Below are 17051 nucleotides of genomic sequence, written 5' to 3'. Positions count from 1 at the left end.
TCCACACACAAAAAACAAGACAAAGAAAAGAGATTTTTATGATTACTTCATCAAACGATGTGATTTATTCAATATACCTGTGAATTTCAGATCACACAGCTAATATTTTAACCAAGCATGCAATGAAAATTACAGTTTCTTTCTTAACACTATCTCAGTCTTTTCTGTAAATCAGTTGTACAAATGTCTGTTCCACAGCACTTTGTTGCACTTTAGAGCCCTCATCTCTTGCGTTATACAGTAGTTATTTCTTGGCATAAACTGTACATTTGCAGGTGTTTGCAAAGCACTGCAATACAATAACGATTGCTCATAAACAACCCATGATCAATAAGTGAGTATTCAGTCAATCAACAGCCTTCTCAACATTTTCGTGATGAGCGGAAGAAGCTGTATTATAATATAAGACAATCCATAATAACCATTAATAAAAATAAAAATCAATTTATCAATAAAACTTTCATGATTTTTCAAAATGTGTTGAACGTGAAATTGTGAACTTTAATGATTGAGCGTAGCAACCTAATGCCGTTAACTTAACCCAGCGATGTCAGTTTATTCACAAATAAAATTTACAGCATTCATTTTCCCTGAGGATCATAACACATCACTGTTAGCAATGGTTGAAAGGACATCTTTCACCGTCTCTTCAGAGGCGAGGTACACAGAAACAAACTCCTTGCGAGCAGCCCTGAAACACAGTCATAAATAATGTCATTTAATTTGAAAAGCTTCATTACAATATCCAACATCTCTAAAACTTCCTGTTGAGTAAAAAAGAAATTGATCCAACCAATTTTAACAACTCACAATCTTACCAGAATACTTTTTCTTTTAGTTAATGTTTTTCCATTCTATTTTTATATAATAAGGGTATTTATATGGCGCAAATCATAACGTAAATCTAAGCGCCTTACAAAAATAATCATAAAAAATCCACAAATAAACAAACACAAAGTCATGTACATGATGAACATTTAAATAAACCAATTACATGAATCAAAAGAAAGTAAAGCGCTTACTTCCCTTTGTTATTAGATCTGACCTTCAGTTCATTTCATTCTTAAAACAACAAAAAGTAACATTAAGATGCATACCTGCGCTTTGTGATGGCATCCTCCAGTTGCCGACTCTTGGTGGCGGCTAGTCGTAAAATTTCTGGAGGTATTTGTGCCAGACGGGCGACGTTCAGTCCATAGCTCTTGCCTGCAGCGCCCTCCGAGAGCTGGTAGAGAAACGTCAGGTACTCGTCTGGGTTCTCAGCATTTTCTCTGCTCTCCTGCTCGTCTGTCTTGTCCCCTTCTACATCATCTCCTGCAAGGTGAAAATCATGGGAGGCAGTTATGAGAACCTTACATACTTCACGACGTCCACTAAAAGCAGCATGTTCACATATTCTTGAGTGTTATGAATTTAAAACATCTAGCCACTGATTTCTGACTAACAGTGGCCTGTGTCAATAGAGGCTGGCTGACCCACAAAACTAAAAGTTTTGCTTTGCGCTGCCATGATAACACCTAGGGCATCAAATGAAAGTCAAAACACAGTGCAACCTGTTACACATGGACAATTTGGCAGGAGAAAAATTAAGGGTATCTTTTTAAATCTAATATCAGTCAGTGTTGATTTTCATGAAAGAATAACTTCAGTTAAAGAACACGCTTGGCCAGTCAAAGGTGTTTGCTAATTTTGTAGACTACCAGCGTTGTTCCCAGGCCTCGGTCTTTGGTCATTGACACATACTTTTTTGATCTGACACATTACCTGATCTCTGGCAGGTTGATTGTCCAATAGTTTTGACATGTAGGAAGTCTTCTGACCATCAATGTCCTATGAAGCAGAAAAAGCCAGGGCATTTAGAGCCATACATAATTACAATCCAGGTTCAACAGACCTTTTGTCCTCTGTGACTGGGAAAAACACTGTACTACTATATATGACTAGAAATTACAATTCAAGCAGTATTTTCTTCTGTTGAATTACACTGCAAAAGAAAGGGAACCCAAGAGACCCAAAATATATTCAATTTTTATCACTTATTCTTACCTTCATACAGGAGGAAAGACATGTGGAAATTGCCCACCACATCAGGGTACAGTCTCTGACATTCTGCCAGCATGGGGTAGTGCGTGACAAACAGAGTGAGGGCCTTCACCTGCAGAAACAAAGCAAAGGAAAACGTATGCAAGGCATGGACTTCCTGAAAGCAAAAGGCAAATACAGTGGAACCCCCCTTTTACGACCTCCAAAAATCTGATAACTCGTCTATAAAGGGAGGGAGTCTTAAAATGGGGGGGGGGGGGGGGGGGCCTCAGAGGGGGTGTTCCACTGTGTTTCATCCTCATTGACCCCCACTAGGCTTACATGATCTATGCTTCAGCCCCATTACACGTTGATAGCAAAAGGTAGCTAATGCGGAGCCACAGTTGGGAATGTATCATAGAATGTCTTTCTTCAGCTTGACTAAACTGGTGATAAACACTCACTCAACTTGGATGATCTACTCTGGAAGAGAGAAATCTCCCTGTAGGCTGGCTGAACTTAACAAAACAATCCTTGTCTATCTCTCTCTCTTTCATATGTGTACATACTCACTCTCAGTCCCTCCAAGATAATTTTCAGCCAATGACTGCTCACTGAGCACCAGTTCAAGAGTCAAAAGACTCAAATCACAAGGACCATCACCAACCTCTGTGATGAAGTACTGCAGAGCGGCGTAAGCAATGGCCACACCGTCATGTGTGCTTGTTCCTCGGCCCAGCTCATCTATGATGACGAGCGACCGTTCCGTGGCAGTGGCCATGATCTCCCCTGCCTCTTGTAGCTCTACCATGAATGTGCTGCGTCCTCGGAAAATCTCGTCCTCTGCCCCCATCCTGAAGTATTTAAAATGTCTTTAAATCACAGAAAAAGAAAGAAGAAAGAAAGATGGCCAAGAAAGAAGGAATGAAGGAAGGAGTGAAAGAAGTATAGCTCTTCAATCTGATGAAGCAGTTCAATTCTTTAAAACGAATGTCTTTCTTGTGAAATTTCAGCAACAAAATTGTCTGCCTCCAGAGCATTTATAAAATGATGTGGGCCCTGCAAGAGCCATTCCCAGTTCTGTCATCACTTCATAACACAGACAAGAGAGCATGGAGCAGAGTAGGGTGATGGAGTGTTGAGAACATGATGACTGAGAGTAGAGCAGTGTCAACGACTCTTAATTTGTGACTACCTTGTATAGATGGCATCAAGTACACCAAGCCGAGCGGACACAGCAGGAACAAAGGATCCTATCTGCGCCATGACAGCGATGAGCGCCACCTGTCGGATGTACGAACTCTTGCCGCCCATGTTGGGGCCAGTCACGATCATCACCCTCTTTCCATCTCCCTGGACACAAAAACAACAGAGCAGTTTGAGTAATGTCTTCTCACAAAACACACAGACATCCCTGGTATCATATTTAGCGCACACTGCATAGCATACACATCATAGCATAGCTTGTTGTTTGTCCTGATCGCAGGATAAAGATGATCGGAATCGCGGAACATGCTCCGGATGTTGTGAAAAGCTTGTCCAAGGTAAAGGGGCTCTTACTCTTCCAGACCGCTGAAAATCCTGACAGTTATTTCCGGAAAAGGTTCTTTTCTTCCCTTTCATTTGACTTTCAATAATCAGCTAAATCTTTCAAAATTCAAAGTGCACTGGTCAGGTTTTTACATCTTACCATTATCAATACTGCTTTAGAATCTTTCTGAACTATGACATCCATCTAATAATCACCCAAAACTTAGGAACATGTACTCACATTCAGATGAGTGCTGTTAGGCACATACTGTTCCTGCTCGCTTTTCAAAGCATCTATGACTGGGTGGCGACCATCCTCAATCTCTATAGCAACACCGTCCTCCGTCATTTCTGGTCTGTACAGAGATACATGCATGTTCACATAGTTACCCACGAATCAAGTTTGACCACGTGATCTTGAGCAGGAAGCTGTGGCTTCACTGTGAAAGAGGTGGCGGGGATGTAGCTCAGTCGGTAGCGCGCTGGATTTGTATCCAGTTGGCCGCTGTCAGCGTGAGTTCGTCCCCACGTTCGGCGAGAGATTTATTTCTCAGAGTCAACTTTGTGTGCAGACTCTCCTCGGTGTCCGAACACCCCCGTGTGTACACGCAAGCACAAGACCAAGTGCGCACGAAAAAGATCCTGTAATCCATGTCAGAGTTCGGTGGGTTATAGAAACACGAAAATACCCAGCATGCTTCCTCCGAAAACGGCGTATGGCTGCCTAAATGGCGGGGTAAAAAACGGTCATACACGTAAAATTCCACTCGTGCAAAAAAACACACGAGTGTACGTGGGAGTTTCAGCCCACGAACGCAGAAGAAGAAGAAGAACTGTGAAAGATTGCCCACAAAAGATTCAATGAAAAAAAAGTAAGTCAGAGCTAAGTCTTCATCTGGTGGAATCACTGCACAATGAACAAGCAGTTCAGTTTTTCACTCCAGTAATGCTAACCATTTTAAGACAAAACATGTGTCCATCTCCCTGCCCTCTTGTCCAAAGTATTTGGTATTTCAGTACATGTGAACATGAATGGCTTTCCCGACATCAATAAGTTGAAAATGTAAGACCAACCTGCAGTATCCATCTTGGCGAGCCAACTGAGCAAGGGACATAAGCACATCAAGAGAGGCAAGCAGCTGCACAGCTTTTCTGTAGCGCAGGAACTCTTCTGAGAACTCCCTATAAAAAAAAAAGCATAAATGAAGTGCACCACAGTGGGAGGGGCTTTGATTATTGCTTTCAGATTACATCAGGCTCCTTGGCATTAAAGGTCCTTGTCTACATTTTTATACCGAAATCGCCATTTGACCATTAAAATGCAGAGTCTATTATCTACAAATATCAACAATACACTCCCTTTCGATCAGGAAAGACGAAGCCAGTGTAGCCGTTTGAAAATTCATTGTAGTATTCCAGCGTAGTACTCATAGTAGGATATCCTTATTTGGAAAATGCCAAGCGCAAAACTCCTCTCAAATCCCGTGCATTTCGTGCGTTTATAAAAAAGCGTGGACAGCGCTCCAGTGTCAAACTGTTGCTGCACTTGTTTTGGCGTGGCTATAAGCATAGTGACATGAATTTGATTGGTCAGTATTTTTAGGCAAAGCACATGTTCTCAGCAAACAGAAAACAAAATATTGGAAGCGTGAGTCACGCTACCCAAAAATAAAATCTTTTTTTACATATATTTTTTTTTCTATAATTTTTTTCCCCATGGTTCATTCATCATTTGACATAATTTTGTATCGAAATCTAACCATAAGATTATTGAAAAAAAGCAAAAATGTAGACGACCACCTTTAAGTGTGTTTCCTTAAAATATCAAACCTATCATCATAATAAAGACACCAGGGGTGAGTTTTGGCGCTCGCCCGCTCGCCCGCGGCGACTTCAAATCGCGTTGGGCGAGTTCGAAATTCCTCTGAAATCGCCCGCCGGGCGGGTTCAAATTTTGCTGAAGTACAAAGTCGTTAGGCAACGTAGTCAATCGGAACGGCCGGCGAACAAATATCTCTGCGGGCGATCTCAAAATCTGTCACTTCTCTACTGCCCACTCATCCCCCCCCCCCTTCCCCCACTTTGAGGACTCAGGACTACCATCAATCAATGTCAGACACATTGGCTAGACAGCTACCCCCCTCCGCCTCACTTGACCGTGTCATCACCCCTCCAGTGCCACGAGCCGCTGGCGATTGCATCAGCAGTCAAAATAGTTAAACCCCCCCCTCCGTCCCCCCTCTTTGCGCTATTCACTTCACCCCCTCTCTGATCTTATCCTGCGCTCACCAATCCTTCAGAGACTTTCACATGTTGTAAAACAGTTTCCTCTCAGATAAAAACTCGGTCATTGACCCCGAGTAAGAAGGTCAGTGTCTCGACAGGCAGCTGTGTTCAGATTGCAAGTAACGGTCATTGACCCAGGTCTCAAGGCCAACCAGCTTTTACAATGCATCTGCCTTTGGTCTGACCGCCCATCCAGAGCAAACATATTCCCCCTAGCCCTCTGTATTTTTCCTTTGATGTGCCTGCTATGTACTACTGATCCGGTTTCTGGGAAATGTATATAATTATGTCATTGACTGCAGGGATACTCATTGAGACCGTTTTCCCAAATATGTTAACACCAGCTTTGCTGACCAACTTAGTACAAGTAGTGACAGTACTACTGCTGTCAATTATTTCCCTTCAACTAAGGAAGTAAAAAAAACCACCCAGATCCACTATATGTGATAAAGAAGAAAAGACAGACCTTCAACAATAGGACAAGGGATGCAACTCTGCTGAATCAAAAGCATAAAGATCACCTGTGAACAATTCTAGGATCAGGAAATCTGAACATCTGTTTGTTTTCATTAGGAAATAGAAATGAAATGTAATGCTTTTGATTATTTATGACTTAAGCTGTGGTAAATTTGGCTGGTATGCAACTTTTACAGTAATATTAATAACACAGACATAAAGAAAAAGAAACAAAACAAGAAAGCAACTTAGAAAATGTTTTGTTTGTAGTCAGCTTTTTATACTTGGTTTTATACAACAAAAAACATAATTTAAATTAAAAAAAAATGCTGATTTACTCTTTTGTAGTGTGTGTTTATGTGGTAAGTAAAGTTCCATAGTAAATTACTTTGTAAATTGTGTGGTAGGGGTACATAAAGGGGGTAACTTTTAGTGAGGTTTAGTGTGTGATTGTGTGACAGGGTGTGAATGTGGTTTTGATTTCTTCTTTCTTTGTGGCGGCTTTTATTTTAAATTCTTTATTAAAACAAGGTTAATTATCATTATATTAAAACATAGCATTTTAGTCATCAAGTTTTCTGTGTGTTTGTGGTAGTTATTAGTAGTGCAAATCCACATGTATGTATGCATTATAAGTATGAATGTACGTCTTTTGTGTATGTGGTTAGCAAACGACGAGCCGCTGGGCGGTTGTAAGAAATCCCGGCAAGTTGGGGGCCGGTTGGGATTTGGGGGGGCCGGTTCAATTTTTGACTTACCGGCCCCCCTGGCCGGTAGCAAAAAAAGTTAAGGTACACCCCTGAGACACAGTACTAGATTTACATTTGATGCTGTGATTTCAGTTGCATATGAGGACCGTAACTTTTAAGAGACTTTTGAGTATAAGAACAAGCATACCGAAGCTTTTCTATCAATGTTCACGAGAGTATTACAGTAATAAGAAAACCCTCCTGTGATAAATATTGTTCAATGACATATCTAGTCCTGTGATAATGATAGTTTTTAGCGTTAAACTTTTAACCTATTTGGAATCATGTTACTATTCCTGTTAGTGTACATATGCGTGCGCAAGTGTAGTATGCTTCGTATGGTATTTTTATCTGTTGTCTTATTATTTGTTTTGTCTTTTAATGTGCACCACACTGAAATTTCTCTGTATGAGATAATAAAGTATTCGTATTCGTATTCGTATTCACCTAAGAAACTCCTCCCAAGCATCCGTCACTGTGGCAACCAGCTGTTCTCTGAGTTGGTTCAGTTTCTTGTACTTCTCCATCACAAAAGGTGGGTGGAAACGGCTCACAACCTTTGTGCTACACACACACAAGACATGAGATTGAAATGTCATTAAAAAAAAGGTGGGAATAAATGGAATTTATATTTTTAATTTCAAATACTTTATGCAAAATATGAAACAAGGCAATACATCAAGACAATATATTCCTGCTGAAAAGATGAATCACAAAGACAACTGAGCAAACATTTGAATCGCAGTAAACGAAGAAGATACCACTTGATGATTTGCACAAAAGGACAATGCTGAAAAGAAAATAAGCAACAGAGATACTATACCTAAGAAAAGAAACCAATTCTGACTCAGTCAAACACCTTACCTACTGATTTGAGTCCATTCCTTGGGTACAGTGCGGAGCTGAGTATTCTTCACTTCCACCAAATACTGAAACAAGTGAGGAATGCATTACTTTTCATCGCAAGAACTGAAACTGCACCCAAAAAGTGTACACTCTCAATAGTCTTCTTACAAAAGTGTTCATTTGGAATGCTCCCTTTACAAAGAGGAGAGCAATATAATTCCCTTCTCACTTCGTCTCAGTACAACACACTAATCCCCCCCCCCCTCCCCCCCCCCCCCTCCCCCCCCCCCCTCTCTCTCCGTGCTATGAGAACATGCATATAGCCGAGAAAAGCATGAAAGAATACACAAAACGTAAGCATGATCAAATTAACCAGAGCTATAAATGAATTTACCTCAGTCTGCAAAACTGTAACATAATCCAGAGATGGCTGACGCAGTACCAGACGGATTTCTCTGCGGTAATCCTTCAGCTCTTGCATAGCACTGCTTATCTCCCCCTTGACCTGAGCTACCTGAGAGTATCTGTTGTCATCTGTGAAAAGGTTGGCCTTGTCATTCTCCCTGAAATAAAAGAAGGCTTCTTTTCCATGGAAAGTGCAGAATAATCGTGACAATTTGTCTATACATAGTTGCTTAGCCTCTGCTAACGACAAGCGATGTTAAATTCCAAATTAGCTCTTCTCAGGCATGGGAATTAAAAAAAGTAAAAAAGGCTGAAAATGTTTAAGTTATAGCAAAGTCGACGATGCGAAGCGCCTAGCCTTACTAGCCCCCCGACCCCCCCCCCCCCCCCCCCCGTTTTCCTCCGAAGAACCCAAATGGTGCAATTTGGTGTCATCTGAGCTCCAAGTTCACCATTAAATTCAGTTTTAAGAACCATTTTTGCCTCCCCCATTTATTTTTTTCGGCGGACACTTTTGCTTTTTCGGCGGAACAAAAAACATTTCGGCGGAAATTTGCCTTTCGGCGGACAATTCCCATGCCTGTTTTCTTTTTTTTGAAACAAGACCTGCAATTTACTGTAAAGGAAGAAATACACGTGCACATAGATGGAAGACACAGCACTGGATTTCATGCTTTTAGTTAACCACAGCTCTTATCAGGCATAGGAACTGGAATTCATGGAGAAAAAAACCACCCTGAAAGTGACATATGAGTAAGATCTAAAGATGGAAATTGACCACCGGAATCTCATTTTACTTATACCTTTTGAGCTCACAAAAACTCTGACTATAGCTCAAAGTAATTTACAGTGGAACCCCCGTTTTAAGAACCTCCGTTTTAAGAACCTCCCTTTTAAGAACCTTGTTTTTTTCACATTTTCTGTTCATAACTTCGGTAAATTTACCCCCATTTAAAGACCTGATTTTCTTAGATTTTTGAAGGTCGTAAAAGGGGGATTCCACTGTACTACATAATTATTATCAAATTAAACAAAGTGATATGCCAGAGATTAACACAAAAATTACCTAGCAGCCTTTTCATTGATGGCAGATGAAAATTGCTGGACATCCTCAAGCAGGTCAGGAACTTCCAACAGCACTTGTCTCAGCAAAGCCGACTCCATCTGCGGCAGTTCTGTTGCCTGGAGCTGGCTGATCTCTCGACGCAGTTTGTTCAATGCTCGTGAAACCAGCACAAACTCCACCGCTGAGCTCTGCAACACACCAGAATCCACATGCTTATACATACACAAGGATACAAAAGCTTAATTGCTAAGAGGTACTACATAAGGAAAAGAGTCCAGGTACTTTGAACAATTAAACAAAACCATAAGGACTTTTGCTATAGCTTATAATATTCTGTGCCATTTTTTGCGCAGATGTGTGCTGGATGCATGCAATAAATTAGAACATTTCAAAATAGCTGGCGATTTTTTGCTTGGCATAACAATTTCTGCTACAGCATAGCATGCAACGCTAAAAGCGTAACAGTTCGCAGCTCTGTTCATACGATAACATACAAGCGTCAAACTTTACATTTTCTTTGAACCTTCTTCTACTTTTCTTTGATCACATCCCAAGGTCGTGTCGGTTCATTCCACAATAGCCTCTGCTCATAAGTACATTCTCACCTTATTATGATAAATGGAACACAGTCCCTTCTCCAGGTCAGGGCAGCGAGCGAGTGTCTCTCGCAGTTTGAGCAATCCTGGACACCCTCCACTGCACAACTCCTGCACTGCATCTTGTCGCGCACTGATGGCTCTGTTTAAATACATATCATAACCCTTAGTCACACTCACAGCTTAGATTCTACACAACACAGGACTCTTATCTTTCAGGTAATAATGCAAAAGAAAACAACCTGATGTATGCAAACAGTCTAAGGTGTCCGAAAAACAGCACATTTCAAATCGGTCACCTGGGCTGCGCTTAACTGAACATACACATCTGATTTAAAACTGAGTTGAAGTTCTCCACAGGTAGACTACAGACAGAAGAAAAGAAAAAAACCTGAGGCACTGTACAATCTAAAATATAATGCCAGTGTTTCCTTGCACTATACGTACAAACTCTAGTCACATAGGTTCTGTGTAGATTTTCTTGAACTAAGAAATTTGATCACAGTCTGCTGCAACATACAAACATGTTTAATCAAATGCATATCAGACAAGACACGACTTTCAAATAAACAAACTGACCCAACATCCCTGAGTGGCTGAGACAGCCACTCTCGCAGCAGCCGAGCACCAGGACGGGTAACTGTGTGGTTGAGGAGCCAGTAGAGGGAGCCACGCTGAGAGCCATCTGTGCCGTTTTGAAAGACTTCGAGATTCCGAAGGCATGCAGCTGGTAGGTGAAGAAGTTTTGACTTCACTGAGAACTCATGGAGATTGCTGGAAAAAAACAGCAAGTAAATGTAATGATACTGAATAATCAAATCAAATCAAATTCACTTTATTATCTCAATCTGAGAAATTACATTGGTGGCGCATGAACATGAAAACCAGCGGACAACTACAACATAACATTAAATAAATTTACAATTCTTATATAACCAACAGTCTCGGTGAATACAAATAATCTTCCCGAGATGTAAAAGATTCATTCAATCCCCTATCAAACCTGAGAAAAATAGAATAATGGCAGTTAAAACAATATTCTAATAATACTGGTAGATAATACTGATGGTCTAATCACCAGGGGAAAATATTTTCAACACAGAATGCTACTGTGCATATGTGAAGCTGGGAATCTAATCTAATCATGAAGAAACAAATACAATAATGTATACCTTACACACTCACCTGGTAAGCTTCAGCACAGAGTGCAGGTTGAAATCAGTCAGGTATGTGATAAGGGCAGCAAAACAACACAACACTGGCTTAGGCAGAGCCAGTACACCTTGCAATTTGTCAGCATCTGTAACAATTGGCAATAAGAAATACATGTAACACAATCAGAAGCTGCAGCCACAGAGTTGCTACTAATTACAGCATTGTGAAAATTACCTGTGCCATGATCATCATCGTTATAGTCATCATCATCATCATCATCATCAAAGCCATATTTTCTTTTCCTCACCCTGCCTGGAAGCCCACATGTTTCACATCTCCTACTTAATTGGTTTTGTGCTGTTCTCTATATTTTACTTAGTAGTTTGAAGTCATTTTAATATATTTTCTGTTACTACATGCCTACTCTTCGCTTTTGTCAATATACAATCATAAGAAATGGTAAGAAATGTTCAGAACCTGTTTTCAAAACATGCATGTACACATCTTTGAAAGTAAATTAAGTCTGCGTCAATCAGCAGTGCTGAATCTTGCGAGAAAAGGACAGAATCACGAACTTGCCTTTTTCAGAGGAGAAGAACTCTGACACTGTTTCAAAAGCTTGACTATAGCATATCTTTTCTTCAGGTAGATGCTCAATCCTCATCCTGTCATCTGCTGTGGAACTGGAAACAAGACCACACAAAAACTGTCAGAATAAATCTAATTAGTTAAGAACAAAATCAACACTACACACCTTTGTATGTTAAAATACTCCACAAACCTAAAACACACACAAACTCTGCAATTTTACAGATGATTTGATGGTTTTTCTTGACAAGCAGGCAAAAGGCAATTATTTTCTTTGAAGAATTTTTTTCCAGGCCCAAATGTTTTTCCTCTCAAGAAGACAGTTACTTCCTTAAAATATCGCCAATCCAAAGAGAGTTCTCCAGCTTGTACAGACTTTAAACACACAGTCCATAGGTACCTGAGAGCAGCCAGCCCATACAAGAGAGATCTCGTGGAAGGATTTGGATCGGCAGACAAGAGTAACTCCACAGGCTGCAGGTGGGTAAGTCTTGTTTCCAGCTCATGCCGACTCTCTCCATCCGTGAAGCAGTCGTACACCATGTCTCCAGTCCCTGGGTCCACAGCCTGGTGAACACAAATGCAAATTATAGGTTTAACAGGCACCCACTGCTTTAAATTTTACAATGCATATTCTAGCTTTATAACTTGTATCTGGATCTGGATTTTCACTGGATTTCGGCTATATGTGATGGGTGGTGTGCATAGTGCAATTAAGTAGGCTCTCTTTGACTTTGTATACTGTCGTAGATGTTGTAAATGTTTATTGAGCACAATGAAGAATACAATAGCACAAGTTACTGCAACAATTGTAACACTAAACAAACCCTGTGTAAAATGTTTCTCCTATTAATATTATTATCCTCCAGTTTTCTGGTCTAGTGGGCAGTCTTCTGTAGTTCATACCGTAGCTGTCCCCACTTTCTTTGTAGTTCCAACCTGTGCCACAAGGATTCCATTTTCCTTTCTACTTATCTTTGCATCTTATCTTCTTCCTTTCTGCTGTTAGACATTCTGTTGAAGGTGACAACACTCACAAAACATTGTACATAGCACATTTTTGTAGAACTTAACAGTATGTCAGCTTTAAAGTCCATACCAGCATTCCAATTTGTTGTTGCTTTGTGCTGGAGTCTGCAGGAAAATCATAGACACACATGAGGTAGGAGTGAGGTCTGACAATGATGGATGTAGTCTGTTCACCTTCCGTGTCCACACTACCAGACAGTGGATCAACATGTACGACAGTCAAGGAAATGAATAACTTATCAACTTGAGACGGAAAAAATGGTGGGAATCTTTCTCTCTCTTCTTTCTTTCTCCTGCAACGAAACACTGTTTAATTGTTAATTGTGAGAGAACTGCTTAAACAAATCATATTCAATGAATTGATCAATCAATCCTGGTTCAATGATATTCAAACATGCTTTCATACTTATCTGCCCCAGTACACTCTCTCTCTCTCTCTCCGCACTTTTCATCTTTCCAGTTCTTCTCCCCCTCCCTCTCTAGGCAGCTTTTTGCTGGACATTTCCACAATCCTGAAGATCCCTATGCATCTGTCTCCTAGTCCTACCCTTCAACGTTTTTAAGACCATCATATTACTATATTTTCTCTTTTGTTTAACCTCCCACCACCCTATTCTTACTATTCCATCAATCTCTCTCTCTCTTTCTCTCCGAGACTCTCTCTTTCTGACCATGAGGTTTTTATCACCTTCACAATGAGTAAGTGTGACCCATTTCCCCGTTCTCAATATCAATTTCTGTCCGTTTCAAAAGTCAAGAAAGGATATCTTCTCCGATGAGCGTGGACTTAGTGTACAGTGCTGTCAGCTTGCGCATGAAGGGTGCATTACGATTATCACCCGCTGCTTTCAATGCTGCCGTCTCCGTCTGCTTCACAACACCAACCTGTTTGGACATTTAAAAAAAAGCTTATTAACAACACAAAAATATTTACAATATGAACTCAGACCTTGTAGTGTTTTCATGGATTCATTCAGCATACACCAAGAAAACCATTGTAATCGGTCTTGGAAAAATCTTACAGTGGTTTACTACTGTGTTTTGAGTAATTAACAAGCCACAAGACTACACATCACTGGCACTCTGTGCACACACACGAACATAAGGATTTGCTTTACCTTATAGCCTGCAGCTACAAGACGTCTGATGTGGACAAACAGTCGATGGACAGGAATGCTGGCCGTCACAAAATTGTGGTCAGGATGACAGAAGATCTTCAGAACCTCTGCTGCAATCTGACAATGAACAGCAAGATTTGCACCTGTTTCTTTGACCAAAAACTCTGATTTTCACAAATATATCGACCCAACAGTCTTTTAAGTGCACAGACAAACAATTAATAACAAAAACTTATCTGTCTGATTTTTTCTTCCGCCTGCCACAAAAGATGGCTTCGTGGCAGGCGGAAGAAAAAAATTAGCCAGATAAGTTTTCGTTATTAATTGTTTTTCTGTGCACTTAAAAGGCTGTTGGGTCGATATATATATGTGAATGTATTGCTTTGTCAATAACAAATGTTCCAACAACCTACCTTTCTTGTTTTTTTATTCTGAATTTTGGAACGTTGGCAGTCTCTTTGTTTTTGGATTTATTTTCTGATTTTAACAATACATGTAGGTTAATTTGCAGAAATTTATCACAAAACTGAGAAAAAAATTCTTTACACTTACAGTTTCACGCATGCATCACCAGAAACAATATAAGTTGTACAACAACAGATACACAAGTCACTCTCATTAATCAAAACGCAATTCTCCTCTTTAAGTTTAACTTTCTCTTTCAGTAAAATTGTGTTTGCTCTGCACATATAAGACAATGTTACAAGCCTTTCCTGCAATATCTTATCATTCCTCTCCTTCTCACTCTCAGTATATTAACAGTATTTATTTTCATTCCTTCTCTTATATATGCTTTTCATTTCTGAGCACAAACCAACCTCAGCATCCTGACCAAAGAAGCGATACTTGTAGCCACACTCCACCAGAAGTACAGCATCAGAGTACTGTTCTTTGATCGCCATGTACTGCTGCTCTAAAGGAGTGTACTTCACTTGGCTCTTCTTTCCTGCAGAGGAAGAACTAGTAGGAGAGGAAAACTTGCTCAAGAAAGTTGATGATTTTTTAGACTTTGAACAGTTTGACCCCTTGTTTCCAGTTCCACTACTTTTCGATTTCGCTGTTTTTGTCTGAGCGTCATCGCCATTGTCATCATCTGACACATCGAGAAGTTCCTTGGCGTTTTGCTCATCACCTTGTGACCAAAAGTCTGGAAGATCCTTGGGTTCCCAGAGCGTCCTTTCTTTGCCATCTTTTCTTTCAGCGTCTCCATCAAATTCAAAAGACTGTAGGTGTTTGGCTGTTTTTGCCTTTGCAATGGTACTGTTTGACCCTGTGGATTGTGGCGTTGGTTCCTCATCTGTAATGTTTTTTGATGACTGTGGGTCTAAACACTGTCTCTTGGCACTGGCCGCTGGAGATTTGCCGCCCACTTTTCTCTTTTTCGTGGACTCAGAAGCAACTGCATTCTACAAAACAAGACAAACATTTTGCAAACTAAGGATACAAAAAAAAAGATAAAGGTGGATATTCCTAGGAGAAGACATAACATCATTTGATGATCAAATCAACAGGCAACACTTCTGTACTTTCCTTTTCAACTACATTGTAATTAACATTCATAAATGACAGTATTACTATTAACATTTAACTAAGATTAAAAAACAAAGGAATACTGTACTCACCAATACAAGAACGAGACAAGACGGTACGAATTTTCGCTTATGGAAGCTTCATTTAACTAAGAAGTAACAGCATGGTTTGGGATGATTTCATCAGGGTAGTCATTATAACCTTAAAACGTTCTTTCAACCCAACACTGACATGTGCAGCAAACAAAAAGCACACTTGTGACTTACTCATTTAGAATTAGATCCATCAAACTTTGCAGTGACGTCCCATTCTAAATCTAACATTCATCATTAACTGATAACTCATGTGATGTACCCATGGGCAGACCTAGGAACCCCTGTTTTGCACTTGATTCAAACATGCTTCACACGCGTCCGTCACAGCATTAATTATAAGTTTGCCAATACATTTAAGGCACAAGCTTCTTTCAATGTTTACTGACAAAAACTGTAATCATGTGTCAAAATACATACTGGATCAGCTTCGGGATGCGCTTGTAGTTGTAAAGTCTAGGAATTTTGTTCTTCGTATTCTTTTCCATTGACTGTTCTGATCGTATTCTAGACAATCATGCGTACAAAATAAAGCAACATCGTATGGGTTCCCATAGGTCTGCATAGGGGACGAGTCAAGATCAGAAGCATGCTGACACATGTATCTGAACTTACAAATCTAGCATAATGTCTTTACCTCGCTGCCATTAGTCACGACGTCTTCCTCATCGGTGACAATCTGCACTCCATTGCCATTGGGTGGCTTCAGGGATCCTTGTTTAGGAGCAAAGAACTTGGAGATGGTTACCTGCTTGCTAGCCTGCGCCTGCGGTGCTGGTTTGGCCTTAGGCATTTTGCTTTTTTCAATTGTGTTTATCTCTGTCTTAAATTGAAGTCTCAATCGTGGAGTGGAGGAAAGAAAGATCAGGACATCAGCGTGAATTTTCGGAACCTCTATAGTCCACTTTGAACCTGTACTGGTTGTAGCACTAGCACAGCAGTACCAACTTGAACATCGATCTAGTTGAAGCAAGTTGAAAATGAAATCGGCACCAAATGAAAACACCTGACAAGGCCTGAGCAGTGTGAGGTGTCATACTCAAGAGAAACAAATGCAAACATAATTAGCAAACATCATTTGTTTTCATAACTTTGGAGTACACCAACAATATCCACACTGCAACATTCCAGTCTGGGGTCTTACCGCCATCAATACTTTGAAGGGACGTGACTCTCGGCAACTATTCAACGACTTATTACTAAAACTTCATCTAAATATCTTATTTCTTCTCCAACAGTAAAAAATCTATTAAAAAAAAATTCGATGAAATAATGAATTAACAGACACCACGATGGAATTTATCATTATCTGACAAAAATACATTTGCCTAATCCAGCACCACACTCATTTTACCGTGGTTAACAAATCCAAAAACAAAGAGACTGCCAACGTTCCAAAATTCAGAATCAAAAAACAAGAAAGGTAGGTTGTTGGAACATTTGTTATTGACAAAACAATACATTCACAGATATTTGTGTGAATATTTGTTTGTCTGTTCACTTAAAAGACCGTTGGGTCAAAATATCTGTGAATGTATTGTTTTGTCAATAACAAACGTCCAATAACCTACCTAATTTCTTGT

At 40.1% G+C, this 17051-nt stretch overlaps 1 protein-coding gene across 1 annotated transcript; it reads right to left on the bottom strand.

Annotated features, from left to right (window-relative positions):
* Positions 1-29: 29 nt before the first annotated feature.
* LOC138980014 (DNA mismatch repair protein Msh3-like) lies at positions 30-16629 on the bottom strand. The gene is made up of 21 exons (XM_070352786.1): positions 16106-16629; positions 14665-15252; positions 13847-13963; positions 13496-13613; positions 12799-12938; positions 12100-12266; positions 11691-11794; positions 11142-11256; positions 10536-10730; positions 9966-10098; positions 9361-9548; positions 8284-8452; positions 7908-7972; positions 7491-7607; positions 4627-4734; positions 3794-3908; positions 3218-3375; positions 2690-2876; positions 2047-2155; positions 1098-1314; positions 30-691 (listed from the first exon to the last, which is right to left on the bottom strand). The coding sequence occupies exons 1-21, from the start codon at positions 16259-16261 to the stop codon at positions 598-600; spliced, it is 3360 nt and encodes a 1119-aa protein (XP_070208887.1). The 5' UTR covers positions 16262-16629; the 3' UTR covers positions 30-597.
* Positions 16630-17051: the final 422 nt, after the last annotated feature.

The sequence above is a fragment of the Littorina saxatilis genome, linkage group LG1, assembly GCF_037325665.1.
Source record: "Littorina saxatilis isolate snail1 linkage group LG1, US_GU_Lsax_2.0, whole genome shotgun sequence".
Lineage (NCBI taxonomy): Eukaryota > Metazoa > Mollusca > Gastropoda > Littorinimorpha > Littorinidae > Littorina > Littorina saxatilis.
This window is presented reverse-complemented; position numbering and strand designations above follow the sequence as displayed.

Bases quoted from the DNA above. Each gene is read 5' to 3' on its own strand.
- LOC138980014 (XM_070352786.1), bottom strand. From the start codon at position 16,261: ATGCCTAAGGCCAAACCAGCACCGCAGGCGCAGGCTAGCAAGCAGGTA. The intron at 13,964-14,664 runs GTTGGTTTGTGC...GTTCATTGTCAG, and splicing joins TCTTTGGTCAGGATGCTGAG to ATTGCAGCAGAGGTTCTGAA. The intron at 3,909-4,626 runs GTTGGTCTTACA...ATCTCTGTACAG, and splicing joins CGCCAAGATGGATACTGCAG to ACCAGAAATGACGGAGGACG.